Here is a 15,756-nt window from a genome sequence, read left to right as displayed (position 1 = left end):
TGATAGCTGCAGCGGAGGAGAGAGTTTGCATGGGTGCTAGAGGGGGTCTGTACTTTTCCACTTGGTGTATGTCATCACAAAGGCATGATCGGCCTCCTGGTCAAGTTTCAGTACAGATAAGATTGAGTTTTTGCTCTGGATCATGATCAAAAATAAACATTTGTGGTTGATATGAAAGGAATGGAAAAATGAAAATTCTTACATGTGTTATGTCAGCCGTGTTTTGTCAGAGCTTTTGACAATATCCAGAGCAATCTAACCCTAGAAAACTCTTCAGCTTAATATTACACAAAAAAACCTCCTCTAAAAAATTAATTTCAACTAAGAGTCGAATCCAATGTCATTAGAATAAACTTTCTGTTTATTACTTTTATAGTTTTAGCTATAAATGTTGGATGCCAGGCATCTATTACATCCACATAATAATTTGTCCCATGGCACAAAAGCCTATTTTTAAGCTTCTACAGGCAGGACAGACAAAGCATAAACAAACTATCTTTATACATAAAGTCTTTGGCCAAGTTTTAAATCAACATGAGCATATTTACACCAGTCCAGCTCCTTTTTACTCTGTTTAAATAGATTAAACCTAGACTCGAGAAAAAGCTGTGAATGACAATGGAACGCAAACATCAAGGCAGTGACGGCATGGTGCCAAGGAAGTTTTGTAGTCATACATTTATAATAACACTTATCTGTTGATCTAAATAGCTTTAAATTCCTTTGCTATTAGCTAACAAGTCTAAACCCACATCTTGACAATGACCTAGCCTCCCTCAGATGGCCCGCCTGTGGGCTTTTGTACTGCAGCCACTGGAGCTAATACGGCACATTAACAATGCAATGATTTGTGCTTGAACAGAACAACAAGACAGCTGCAGTTTATGGACAACGAGAAAAATAAACACATTACGTAATCCACATTTTCTTCAGCATTTATAACATGATGTCCACATGGGTTTTGTGAAGTTTTATCCATAAGTAATCTATTCAGCCTTGGGTTTAGATCTCAATATAGTTTATACCAGAGGAGGAGGAAGTCATAGTCATTGAACTGAGCACAATTAGTAATTCTGCACTGTAGAACTGCTTTAATATAAGCAGCACAATATTCTACCTTCATTATAATACAAAAGTATTAACATCAAAATATACTTTAAGCACCAAAAGTAAAAGTATGCATTATGCAAAATGATATCAATTATATTAGAATTACTGATAAATGAATGTGTTCACTTTAATGTTGCACTGTTATCTTAAAAAAAAGATTAATAATAATAACAAAAAATACAATTTATTATTATTATTATTATTATTATCTTTAATCTTTTTTTTTATGTATACAGTATTTCGCACTATGAGTCAAAACCTGCAACAATAGTCTAAATCAATACAAAATAATAATGTATTGAAATTATGAATAGGTTAAGTAAGCCAAGCCTCATAAATAAGTTAATGTTCTGTCAATGAATGCAAACATATGTATTTGTAAAGTAAAGATGTCTAATTAAGGTAGTGGAGTAAAACTAGACTTCCTCATAGATGTAGTGGAAGTATTAAAAAACTTTAATACACAACACTCCACTTAAGTACAAGTGCCTCAATATTGTACTTAATTACAGTATTTGAGTAAATGTAGTTATTCACTTTCAACCACTGGTTTGTACTTTAAAAACATAAATGCTGCAACTTTGAAACCTGTCAAATAAAAAGTACCAAACCCTTTTATCACTGGTTTAATACCTAGTACTTATATAATAGTGGCGCCTAGTTTGACACTCACCTAATGAGACTGCATGCTTATCAGCTGACGTTCACACACACACCTGTGGCGCTTCATTCTGGGAGTCCTGCTTCACACGTTTCTCCTCAACATGTCTACTCTTATCACAACCTTAAAGAGCCATGACATCATGTGCAATAAAATGCCATGTTAGTCATTCAGTGCTCATTGTTTGGAGAGACAGTGTGCCAAATTTGTCACAAAGCAGGAAGAGGCATGCAGAGACAACGAATTTCAACCGTCTTCCATGACGCATATATATATATTTTAAACTGTACCATGCTGTTTCAAAAACAATACAAAGGTAACTGCTGCACTGACATCATCAATAACACTTTGATATCTGGCCTTCTTTGCAGCATTCCTCCATGAATGCAAACATGCAATGCATAATATTTGTTATTTTCAGCCTCCAACCTTGGCAGCAGAGTGGTATCATGAGTAAAAACAGTTTTGAGAAATCCTGTGTAAGTAAGTATGTTCGATTAACAGGATTCAGACATGGATTTTAGACAATAGGGCCTTTGTTTTACCTCCTTCATGGATTTATTGTCCTCCCATAACAATTGGCCACGACATTAGAACAATCCATAAGGCACTGAAGTTGAGAGAGTGACTGTAAAAGATCAAAAGAGCCTTTTACTGGAAATCTGATAATTCAAAGTCAACATTCAGGCTTGTCATCAAGTCAATGAACAGGTCAGACAAGAAATGTATAGATGATCAAAATGTATCAACTTCTCAGAAACGTTGTGTTTCTACTTCTGGAATGGATGCTAGTTGATGACAGATTGACGTCCTTGGTATCGTTTGTTTTCAACAAGTAGGGTCACTGGGAATGAGCTTATTTTTCTTGGCTGTACTAGCAAAGTTTGTGATATCAAATAATATATACTTTAGCTATCTGCTCTAAGGAAGACAATGACGGCCTTTCCACCTGTCGATACAGGCTGATATCATCTCAAAAACTATTGGAAGGATTGCCATGAACTTTTGTGAAGCCATCATGATACTCAGTGAGCGGACTCTATCAACTTTGGTGACCCCTTGACATTTACTCTACAGTATTACCACAAGGTCGTGTTTATTTGTAGGTGAATGTTGTGACAGCTCTTAGATACAGTGGGGCAAAAAAGTATTTAGTCAGCCACCAATTGTGCAAGTTCTCCCACTTAAAAAGATGAGAGAGGCCTGTAATTTTCATCCTAGGTATACCTCAACTATGAGAGAAAAAATGAGAAAAAAAATCCAGTAAATCACATTGTCTGATTCTTAAAGACTTTATTTGCAAATTATGGTGGACAATAAGTATTTGGTCAATAACAAAAGTTCATCGCAATACTTTGTTATATATCCTTTGTTGGCAATGACAGAGGTCAAACGTTTTCTGTAAGTCTTCACAAGGTTTTCACACACTGTTGCTGGTATTTTGGCCCATTCCTCCATGCAGATCTCCTCTAGAGCAGTGATGTTTTGGGGCTGTCGCTGGGCAACACAGACTTTCAACTCCCTCCAAAGATTTTCTATGGGGTTGAGATCTGGAGACTGGCTAGGCCACTCCAGGACCTTGAAATGCTTCTTACGAAGCCACTCCTTCGTTGCCCGGGCGGTGTGTTTGGGATCATTGTCATGCTGAAAGACTCAGCCACGTTTCATCTTCAATGCCCTTGCTGATGGAAGGAGGTTGTCACTCAAAATCTCACGATACATGGCCCCATTCATTCTTTCCTTTACACAGATCAGTCGTCCTGGTCCCAAAAAAACAGCCCCAAAGCATGATGTTTCCACCCCCATGTTTCACAGTAGGTATGGTGTTCTTTGGATGTAACTCAGCATTCTTTCTCCTCCAAACACGTCTAGTTGAGTTTTTACCAAAAAGTTCTATTTTGGTTTCATCTGACCATATGACATTCTCCCAATCCTCCTCTGGATCATCTAAATGCTCTCTAGCAAACTTCAGACGGGCCTGGACATGTACTGGCTTAAGCAGGGGGACACGTCTGGCACTGCAGGATTTGAGTCCATGGCGGCGTAGTGTGTTACTGATGGTAGCCTTTGTTACTTTGGTCCCAGCTCTCTGCAGTTCATTGACTAGGTCCCCCCGTGTGGTTCTGGGATCTTTGCTCACTGTTCTCTCTCATCTTTTTAAGTGGGAGAACTTGCACAATTGGTGGCTGACCAAATACTTTTTTGCCCCACTGTAAGTCGCCATGAAATCGATGCATTTCATGCCTCCCTGAGGATAATTGTTGTATATTTTGGATTCCTTAACTTCTCACCCAGCACTATTGTTTAATCATTTTTTACCCAGGGACTGAGCATATGAATACACATTTCTGTAAATATAATGTTTATGTCATTTTTTAATACTCAATTTGCTTTGTTTCTGCCTGATGAAAGATGAACTGGCTGATAAAGGGAACATACATGATTAACTCTGACTAAGAGCTATAACATAAATTTATTCTCTTCAAAATACGTGGTTACTATTCATTTTGGTTGTTTTTTGTTGATGGTTTGTATTTGTGTCTAAGGCAAACTGCTTCATCATTAAATCACACCTTAAAAGTACTGTTATTTTTGGCTCACTGAATTTTATATATAATTTGGGACAGAGTAAATCCAAATGGGATTGTATTATGGGTAATGGAACACACAGCTTGCTTTATGCCCACAAATCTGAATAACTAATGACTTTCCCATCAGCCTCAACTTTACCTTGTGTTAGGTGCTGGTTAACAAATGTTAGCAGTGCAGCTCCTACATACTGCATCAGTTTTCAAGTGTGCACACGCTCTGTCAAACAGGCCTTTATTGTGTCCTTTTTGGAGACACTCTCAGGTGGCAGTCGGGCTCAATGGCTGGATGAGGTCACTCCATCATGTTACATCATAGGTTCACATCATGGCAACTGTGCTCTGGCAGCAGGAAGCAATTTTCCCATATCAAAGGTTGAATAACAGAAAAAGGCTGTAGCTTATTTTTGCCCTCTCCAACAGTATCAATCACCTTGAGAGGGAAGTTTAACATTTGACCTCTGATGTCATTCCAGCGGCAGGTTGGGTGCCTTTGAGCCTTTATTTAGAAGCTCTGTTGAACCTGCAGTGTGATTTATTAATCACATACAGGAACTTTAATCAGGTGCCGCAGCCCACCTGGAGTATATTGCTTGCCTGTGCGCTTGACATCTGTATGGCCAACTGTTGCCAAGTGGAAAGGCTTGTTAAACATTTTGAAGGCAGAAAATCAAGGAAGAGGTGAAACGCGTATTTGCATTTCAGCATTTACATGGCCAGCCATTTGATGGATCTGCTCTGTAATCATGATGTACCTTTAAAACTTCACAAGAGAAACAGAATTAGAAAAAACAACTGTTTCATCTGAGTGCTTCAGGCAAATGGAAAAAAAAAGCCAAGCACATCTTGAGTCATTTTTGAACACCACCATGGCTTTACAGATTAATTTAATGTTTGGTTGAGGTAATTCATCTCTGACCTTTTAATTGGAGGTAAATAAGAAAATATCAATAAGTACACAGACAACTTGGAAAAACTTTCACAGATGTTCTTAAGCCTTCTTGAAAAGCAGTGGGAGAAAACTCATTTTATTACAACATGAGGACTTTATTGTTCTTCACCTCAAATAGTCTGGATTCAATACAGGACAGGCTGATGTGATTTTTTTTCTTCTCCCTGCTTAGAAAAGGCCTCGGGGGCTTTACATAAGAAGCCGGACCCACCTGAAAGCGCTGCGTTATTGTTTGCCTCACTCATGTCGCCTCCTGTGGAATGGATGATCTCATTGCTGACACCAGTGTGAGCTATGTGTGGCTTGTTGATGCTAAAAGGCTGCTGACACTTTAACCCTCTTAGACCCTTTACAAACTGAACTAACCACCAGAGCTTTGTTTTTTAGTGGAATAAAAATTACCAACACATTGGAAATAAAAGCAGACATTACAAGATTTTGAAAAGTTTAGTCCCTATTTGTGAATATTTGCGGTGTGACCATAAGACAAAACTTGGAGGATCTTGCTTTCATGCTTTTTTTTTTAATAACCTTCAGCCAGCACAAATAATAAACTGTTCCCATTGGGTCTCACAATGTCCTATTTAGTTGTAGAACGACCCATATTCCTGTCCCTTTTGGTAGAAATTGTTGTACACATTGTTAGCCAAACTGAGACAACATATGACAAAAAGATCCTTTTCACATTCCAGGTTGGAGATGTATTCATGCCGCAAAAACCAAGCATCAGACGTTTCTGTTTTTCAGCCATCATGGGTATTATAAGAGCAGGTGTGTGTGTCCTCAATTGGGCGTGGGGTAACAATTGGGTTTATAACAGGTGCTGTACAATCTACGAAGCAACTGTCCCGACTGTGTGGGGGAGGTTAGGCTCTCTTGGGGCAAAAATAGAAAGTGAGCCGCATAATTAAAGAGGCTCTGATGAAAATACTTGTAGCTGTCGGGTGTGTCTAGTGTTGCACGTTAAAAGACCCTGAGGAATTGTAATTATTATATACGGGATGGTGATACATATCATAATGCAAACACAACAATAAAATGAGTTAATAACACAATATCACAAACATCAAACAGAATGGAACTGTTGTGGGAAAACAAAGCAGCTGGCACACATGCAGGAACAGAAAAACATTTTAAGCCTCATAGGGGAGCTTCTTCTACCCTAATTTGGTTTTATTTTTAGATGCCAGAGAGCCACAAACAAACAAACAAACAAACAAAACCACCACAAACTCCCTGGTCTATCTAATAGAGTAAACTATGAAGAACAAACCACAGACATGCAGTTTTAATGAAGCTCAGCAAACACTAAATGTTGTGTTGAAGGTCAGAGGTCAACTACAGAACTGTCGAAAGGGTTTTAACCCCTCAACAATCCTAACAGCATTTTTGCAAAGTGTTTTGTAAGAGTAGAAATAATAATACTCTATAAAATCACTCATCTGTTAAGGATTTGAAACGCAGTCCAATAACCCGCCTCCCTGCTCGGCCACATGCTTATAAACTATGGCTTGTTGGTTAATTGGTCATTGGAAACATAGCCTAACCAATAAAAAAAGCTGCTACAAAGTACTAATTTTACCCCTCATGCAGAGCAATACAAATGAACCATAAGCGAGAAAAAATGACCTAAGGCGAATACCAATCGTCTTCTTTAGAAACTCACAGAGAGGAGCTCTGTTCATTTAATAACCCCCAAATTAAAGGAAAATGTATGATTCAATCATCTGGCCACAGAGTTAGATCATGCTCTATGACATCATTCTGAGCGGCTTAGTGCTGTGGACCTTATCCAGCTATAGCGGAAGTCAAATCAGTAAGTTAAACATCCGGGGAATATCCCTGGATTGTGTAGTTCTGCAATGACCTTAGCTGGTAGATGCACTCTTTTCATAGTGTTTGATATTTTGATAGAAGAGCCTATTATTTAGATTTTTATCATTTTTGAGGCAGTTACCTCAACACTGTGCTCAACACAATCTCATATTGAGCCTAATAAATAGATAAAAATAGCGAAACGATTGAAGAACTTTAGGAGTATGTCAATAATATTATATTATATAATAATTTTCCCACAATACTTTAAGAAAAAAGAGAAGCAGGTGAAAAATTACTTTTACAGTGCTTAACTTCATGTCAAAATCACCAAAAATGTCTTTCCCTTTCTCTTAATTTAAAGGTTTATTTTGCATGGAGTTGCTTTTACGGTTCACAATAACAGCAGACTCAGGAATTTTATGAGCCATGGCAAGTAAAAAGATTAACCAAACGAGCCATTTCTAAGTAGAGGCTGTGTTTTTCTTTGCCACAAGGCATTGCAGAGCGCTTCCATCATTGGGTTTGGCCAGGAATACCGAACAACAGTTGGTTTTCAGCAGTTGTTGTTGACTCGCAGAGCTATGCTGCAGTTGCGTGACTCCTGTTCTCCATGTCAAAGCATGACAACAGACAGACGACACATGTGTCGGCTATAAAATGTGTAAAACACACCACTAAGCAAATGTGTCAAAGAGTGGCTCAGCAGGGTCGGATGGGTGATGCAATCTGTGCAAAATGCTGACAGCTGGGATGGCAGGCCAGAGTTTTTAGCCAATAGGGGGTCATACCGTACCAAGAGATTATTTCACTGGGCTGGGCTGGACTCTGTTCTTGTATGATTTTTTGCAACTAGCATTTATATATAGGTAAGGAAAGAGAAACATGTTTATAGCAACCAAATAGGGGGCAGTTGTTTTATTTTCTGGAGTAAACACGCCAGCTCTACTTCTTTTATCTTTGTTGAGGCATGGCGATTTCCAATATTACAGACTCTGGCCAGGCATGAGATCTTATAGTAGAAGGTGTGCGTGCATCAGTGTAATATTAGTGTATTATATCCCATATCATTATACAACATGACGTTTGCATAATACTAGATCAAAAGGAAAACAATTACCCAAAATAGCATCATGTGTCCCAGACATGTGATCATTTACATAAACTCCTCCAAGATAGACATTTCCAGAAATTCCTGGGTCCACTTCCAGACTATAACATCATCTAACTGCAATTGTGTGTAATAGTAAGGACTGCTAAGTAGACAGTTTTATGGATCTTAAGTTCAGAGCAAAGTTTTTTGTCTGAATGTAACGGGTTTGAGAAAAGGAACGAGTTGAGAAAAGTGGATTTATAATGAACTGAGATCATTGCATCTATGGTGATCCTACAAAACAAGAAACTACAAAGATGAACTTTGAGTGATAATAATTGTAAAATCTACTATAAGTATGTTGTACTGTAACCTGTTTTTCAGTGTCCGCCTGTTTGTCTGTAATCACCTATAATAGCTCCAAGGGGCAGCCCTGGGCAGCTGTTGCTTGGTCAGCCCCAGGCACAATCTCACCATTGTGCATGACGTGCAGCTGGCATGGTGTTGGAATGCCTCGCCACAATGAATCAATCAAAGCCCCTCCTAAGTGGACCAGACCTGGGCCGTGATACGGGCAGATCCATGGCAGCTGTAACATGGCTCCTCAGTGCCATAATCCTTTTACAAGGCTCTACTTTCACCTCAGTCCGAGCATTTGGAACCAGGTTGATGGCACTTAACCCAGCCCTTTGTAATTCAAAGCTTTTAAAAATTAAATGGTAAAATCAAATTGCATGATGCATGACATTTACAATCTAGAAGTGTGAAATGGGCTGTTTAAGTGGCTCCAGTAAAATTCACTATATGGGATATGTTTTACAGATTAGAAAATAGTTTCACCAGAGTTGATCACATTTGACCCTTTTCTTCAACTTAATCAATCTTAGTGTGTTTACGTATTCACAATATATACAAAAGCAAATTCCTTGTATGTGTAAACCTACTTGGCAATAAACTTGATTCTGATTCTGATTCATTTATGCTTGGCCCCATCACCTAGAGCACAGATAGGATTAGGTCAGTACATATTTTGTTCTTTTACTCAGACAAGCTTTCCAAGAGAACATTCTTTATTATTGACAGCATCGAGCTGGAATCGCTTACAAGTTGGAGAACTTTTATCAAACATAAATCATATCTAAGAAAATCCAGATTAAATACACCGGCCTTGCACCGTATCAGAAAGGCAGTGTTTAAGCCTATGTCAGTATGCTTACAATGCTGATTGACACAATAACACTGAGATCTTTAGGGATTCTGCTTGGGTAACCGTGACTTATTGAGTGGCAGGTATACAAGCAGCTAACACAGAGCATCTTGTGCAACCTCGACCAGACAATCTTAATCATCTAGCTATGTTACATGATAAAATAACGATATGACAAAAATAATACGATAATGCTAGATAATGTAATTTTCATAGGATCATATTTTTGAAAACATTTGGCCAGGAGTTTAAGGGTTTGAGTTTCTGACAGCCTCATGAGCAATAAAGAACATGTGTCACAGCGCCATCTACTGCTGCAATTGTGTTATTGTGTGACACAAATAGGCTAAATACAACCTTAACAATGGTGGTGGTGGTGATTTCATCAGCATGCTCCATCATCTTTCTTTACTGTTTAAACTGCTCAAACAGTGGTTCCCAACCTTTCACAAGTGCCTTAAAGTGAATATGAGATAAGAAGTAAAACAAAAAAAAAACATATATAATCTTATTTCCTTTCCGTCAGTCATTAGCCTACACTTCAGGTTTATACGTTCATACGAGAACACTAGGGAGGTCTTGACCGCTAGGTTGGGAACCATTGTGTTAAACTCCATATTTGTAACCTACTGAAAGTAGGTAATAGGCCCCTAGGACCCCAAACATTACAGGTTCACATTGAATCCAGTGGTTCTTCGTCAGGCCAATTTATCAGCAGACAAGTATCTGTAGGCTTTTGGAATAGCAGGAATATACAGGTGTAACGGTGTAACATCGCCGTATTCAAGGTTCCCAGTAAGCGATGACAGTTTGAAAGTGAACCAACATGTTTAATAACCAGGGTCTTAAAATCAAAGGCATGATTATTTCACAAATATTTAAAATGTATGTACCTATTCATTTATTTTGAAAAATATGAAAGCCATGTTGTTTTTTCAAATTGTAAATTGAAGAAGAAGAAGAAGAAGAAACAATAACATCTGCCTCCGACAGAGGGTGATATCGGACGCCTCCCCTCACGAGGGAGTCTGTAGGGGCTCCCAGTGTGGACAGCACAGCTTGTTTAACCACAACTGACTCGACCTGAAGGTAGCTAACTATATTCTTACATTCATACTGCTGTCTGATAGCTAACCACTTTGCAATTTAAAAGGTTTCAAATAAACGCCTCTGTGTTAACTCCTGCCGGCTGCTTTTAATAATTTCAAGTTAGCTAGCTAGAAGCTAAATTAGGTAGCTCCTCCACGTTAGCTTTAGCCTAGCTATCCACATATTTCCCCCTGTATGGTTGGGTATTAAGGAGCTGGATAAAGTAACACTATTTTAGTTTCATGGTTGTTAAAGTTGCTGTTATGAAACGACCCTGTCGGTCAGTCGCTGTCGCTCACAGGTGTGTGTCTATTCCTGTCTTAAAGCTAGCTAACGTCAGCTAGCTAGTGTATGAGGCTTGGCTGGACCCTAGTAACCATGTTAATGCTCAATGTCACCGGCTCAGGATTAGCTTTTATCCATAAACTATCTGTGAGCTCACAATATGCATTGAAAAACGACACCTTATAACTAGTTAAGCACCAATCCTACCGTATATTAGCCTTTTCTTATTCTCAACAAAGCCACTGTAGTCAAATGATGCCATGGATAGTCATCTGATAACAACAGTATATGTTTTACTGTATAAGGAGGGGGTATAAACAGCTTGCCAATAGGTGTGCCCCTCTTCTCAAAATCTACACTACAAGGATTCAGAGCTAAAGTGAAAATATTGGATAAAGCCGGTTTACAGCAACAAAGATGAGGCAATGTTGCCTTTTGTAGTGTTCTGTCATTTCAGAAGTCACGGTAGCCTACTCCATGTGGGGCTTTTACTGCATCCTCCAAAACAAATGGTCCAAAAAGTGGGGGTAAACCCATTACTCTAATGAAGTCCCAACCCATATTTTCCTGTTGCCTGCATGTGGCCTGTGTTGCTCCTCGTGATTATGTTCAATGGTCTTCTCCTGGGAGTTTATTTTGAGTGCAAAAAGGTTAGAGGTCAGTGAGTAAGTCATTGAGTCATTGAGACAGAATTAGCAGGGGTACATAGGGTTTAGCAACACTTTCACTTGCTTTCTTCAAGACATATGAGTATTGAGTGACAGTTTACCTGAACATTTAGACCTTTTTGCAGCAAATTAGTTTTGATATGCAGTTGTCAATTGTGTGTGGAATTAATAAGAAGTTGGCGTTGAACCACATACCTTTTTTAGATTTGCTTTTTTTCAGTGTTCTCCTTAGTTTTCTATGAATATTTGTGATGATAGCCAATTGACAGTTTAATCCTTGCTCTTTTACTTTAATAGATAAGTACCACACTGACTTTATTACACTTAAATAAATAACCTTGTAAACTATATACTAATGTTAAAGTAAGATCACTGACCCTGATACTTTCTAATGGTGTTATATATTTATTGGTATAGCCCATAAGGGGTGCATATTTTCATGTACATGATTCTATTTTTGAACGTTTGTAGTGCAGTGGGAGGTTACAGGGATGAGAGTTACCAGAAAGAAAGAGGAGTGGTACGTGTAGATCTAATCACTTCTTAAAATACCCTGCCAGATAAAACGGGGGCTTGTGAGCCTGTCAGCAACAGCAGAGCAGAGCTGAACAATTTTAACCCCAAGAAGACAAACAGTTGCCCTTTTTCTTGCCCTCAATTGCCCCTCCTGGTTTTCCCAACTGTTCTCCGCAGAGTACAACTCCTTGTTTTTCTGGTTGCAGGTTTCAATGTTGTTGGCTTGATGGGATCCAGGCGGGGTACAAAGTGATGGTCTAAGGACTGGCAGTCATACAGGTGCTTGCGCGTGGGATGTTTCGCTGGTCGGTGCACCTGGAAGGAGGGCCGCGGAGAGTCAACCATGCTGCTGTGGCGGTGGGGCACAAAGTGTTCTCCTTTGGAGGCTACTGCTCCGGGGAGGACTACGAGACTCTGCGTCAGATTGACGTGCATGTCTTCAACACAGGTAGGTGGTGAATATACATTTTAAAGGTCACCTATTATGCAAAATCCACTTTTTCATGTCTTTTATACAAAAACATGTGTCCCCTCTGTGTAAAGAGATTCTGAACCTTTCAGGACATTTTTTTTGCTGACTTTTTGTCCTGATCCATTTATATAAAAACCTGTCTGAAAATGAGCTGATCAGATTTTGGCCACTTTATGATGTCATAATGATGTTTTGGCTTGTGTAACCATTAGCCAATAATCAACCAAGGTAACCTAGAGCACCATTTTAGTTTTTTTCAACCAAATATCTCACAGTGGGGCATTGGGAGTGGCTCCATATTTTCATCTAAAGTACCAGACAGAGAATCAGCACTTTTGAAACAGGGCTGAAACAGAGGGGATTATGGGATGCTACAATGAACGATCTGTTTGGTATTTTGAGCCAAACACTTCAGAGACACTTTTGTATATATCCGAGACCTATAATATATTGATGAAAAATAGTATAATAGGAAAACTTTAAGAGATCAGGGGCCGTATTCACAAAGCATTTTATCTTACCGCTAGGAGTGCTCCTAAAACATTTTACGTAGGAGTTTTTTCTTAAAAGTTATTCACAAAGCCGCTGAGACCTACTCATACTAAGGATAAATCACAAAGAGTGAACTAAGAGTGACGTGCCGTTGCTTTGGATTACGTCGATTCTCGTGCATGAGTTTAGAAGCGGTCAGTACGGTGATTGGTTGTTTAGAGCAGGCGGTCTCGGTGAAACTCATCCACAACATCCCACAAACGAGCCCACTAAATCACCGAAAAACAAGGAAATAGCCTAGGCTAGAAATGTATTCCTATCAAATAGTTATGGACAGTGCAGTTAGCAGAATACACGCATGATGACAAGTTTGTGCAGACCACGATAATGACGTTGTATATGCACGTTAAAGAGAGAGAGCAAACAATAAAAATACGTAAATTGCATTAAATCAAGGAGGCAATTAAAAGCACCCTGCAAACTATTATCCAATGAGCATATTTCCAGCACTTAAACACTTTCAATAACAGCCAATACCGCCGTTCAAGTCCCCCTATCATGATGAATGAAAACAATCTGCGTGTTGATGGAATGTACTTTCTTTCTATTGACGAACACGTCCTCATCTTTTGATGGCGCAATTATTTTTATGTGCGTCCCGTCAATAGCACCGACTACACCGGGCATACCCGCAATTGCCATGAAGTTGGCTTTGATCCTGTGTAGTTGTTGATTGTCCAAAGGAAACCGGATAAACTGTTGGATGATATGTGGTCTAGAGAGCGCGTTGATGGTTTGGTTTATGGCACGGCTGACTGATGGTTGCGATATTCCTAAATCGTCGGCATTGCAAAGTTGCATTTTCCCTGTTGCTAAATATCGTAGTGTTGCCAAACATTTTATTTCTGGACTAATCGGGTTATTCCTCTTAGTCGGCGATGTTATTGCATCCCGCACTAATTCCACAACAAGTTTGATACCCTCACGATTTAGCCTATATCTCTTGATCAATTCAAAGTCTTCCATTGTCTCCAAAACATTTCGTCTCGCAGCCATTTTCAGATTCTTTGTGAATAGGTCTTACTGAGTTAGGAGTCCTCTCGAGGACTTTTAAGCTCTCCTAAATGTAGGTGCTACTTTTAGGCCTAAAATACTTTGTGAATTGCTCTTAGTGAATAAAATTAGGAGTCCTAAATTTAAGACTGACACGCCCATTATGTTTAGGAGTTTCTCCTAAATTCGCCAGTTAGGAGCTACTTTTAGCCCTAAGATCCTTTGTGAATACGGCCCCAGGTTGGTTGTAGATTTCGTGGAAAAGCTTAGAATTGAGGTAAGTACAAGTATTGTCTTGTTTTCTCTTGTTCTTACTGACAGAGAAAATAACTATTTGGAGAATGCAGTAATAGCCATTTGCAGTTTTATGTCCCAAAAAACAACAGTTAATACAAAATGGATAAATTCTGCAGTTCTCAGGAGAACTGTGACTTGTTAATGAAAAGAGTTGGAATTTGACATCAGAACCATACTTGAACTCCAGTATACATATTTATGTAAATATCTGCTGTTTCTGTTTGTATGCTACATTAGGCAGGCCTGCCCTGTATTCTCTGTAGTGATAAATGAAATAGGAAAATAATACCTTTTCCAACTATGATGCGAGGATTAGAGTGTTAGAGGGTTTGTTGAACCTCACCACTTTAACGGTAACTTATCACAGCTGGCAACTCTAACCGAAGCATTCCATTGCGGTGTGTGGTGTTTTCTCCGTTAGTTGTTTTTCAGTTGCTTTCTCACAAACAGGTGTTTATTTAAATGGGCTCTTGCTTTTATAAAACAGCTCAATTTTTTTCCTTGTAACCCATTTTATATATTTGTTTTCCTTTGTGTGGTCAGCCACCTGCTTTAGGTTTGTGCATCTTCCTAAAGAAACTTGAGCCTACCTGCCACTGCTGTACCATAAAAGATCTGTGGCACCAAACTTTTGATAAAGATGTCTTTTTCCTGATTGAAATGGAAAGAAGAGAACCTTTTAATTTTGTGTCGTCTATTATGTTGTCACCTGCGCTGTGCTCCTTCCCTTCGATGTATATTTTACAACGGAGCCTTCTGTCTTCCATAATCCTTTTGATTTATATTTTTACCTTTTCTTTAACTCAAAAAATAATAACTGTCAAGTAAGATGTTTGGATTAAATTGCGATATTTTACACTATCTTTCAGTATGTCTAACTTTACAAAACGTTGAAAGAGCAAACGCTTTTAAGAGCTTAGTGTAATGCCACTAGTGACGTTTGTTTTAGTTTCTATTGCATAAGTATCTCCCAATTGTTCTACTAACTGTTATTGCTTCTTATATCTTTTTATTCCTTTTCACACGTCCTGTAGGTTACCGTTGTATTGCGGTATTTTAATTTTAGTTACTTTTGCTTCAGCATTATAGCTTGTCTGGAGTTAAAATTGGCATATATTATCATTTATTTTGATGAAATGTCTCTGCATTTAAGTTTGTTCTTTCCGAAGCACCAACATAAAATGAGCATGTTACTTTTCAATATTTAACAAATACAGTTTTCTTTGTATTTCAGTGTCTTTGCGCTGGATGAAGCTGCCTCCAGTGAGGACGTTGGGACATGAACGTGCCCGTGAAGTGCCATATATGCGTTATGGCCACACAGCTGTGTTGCTGGATGATACTATCTACCTCTGGGGGGGCCGTAACGACACAGAGGGGGCCTGCAATGTGCTTTATGCCTTTGATGTCAGTAAGTAAACCTGTATATAACTCACAGAGTAAGTGTTACCTTGAGAT

At 38.8% G+C, this 15,756-nt stretch overlaps 1 protein-coding gene across 1 annotated transcript in view; it reads left to right on the top strand.

The window, feature by feature from the left end:
* Positions 1 to 10,372: 10,372 nt before the first annotated feature.
* klhdc3 (kelch domain containing 3) overlaps positions 10,373 to 15,756 on the top strand; it is a 29,690-nt gene continuing 24,306 nt past the window's right edge. Inside the window, exons 1-3 of the mRNA XM_079691031.1 lie at positions 10,373 to 10,515; positions 12,191 to 12,432; positions 15,533 to 15,709. Coding sequence (XP_079547157.1) covers positions 12,279 to 12,432; positions 15,533 to 15,709 — 331 coding nt within the window. The 5' untranslated portion in view covers positions 10,373 to 10,515; positions 12,191 to 12,278. The remainder of the gene's footprint in view (positions 10,516 to 12,190; positions 12,433 to 15,532; positions 15,710 to 15,756) is intronic.

The sequence above is a fragment of the Notothenia rossii genome (assembly GCF_949606895.1).
Source record: "Notothenia rossii genome assembly, chromosome: 6".
Classification (NCBI taxonomy): Eukaryota; Metazoa; Chordata; class Actinopteri; order Perciformes; family Nototheniidae; genus Notothenia; species Notothenia rossii.
This window is presented reverse-complemented; position numbering and strand designations above follow the sequence as displayed.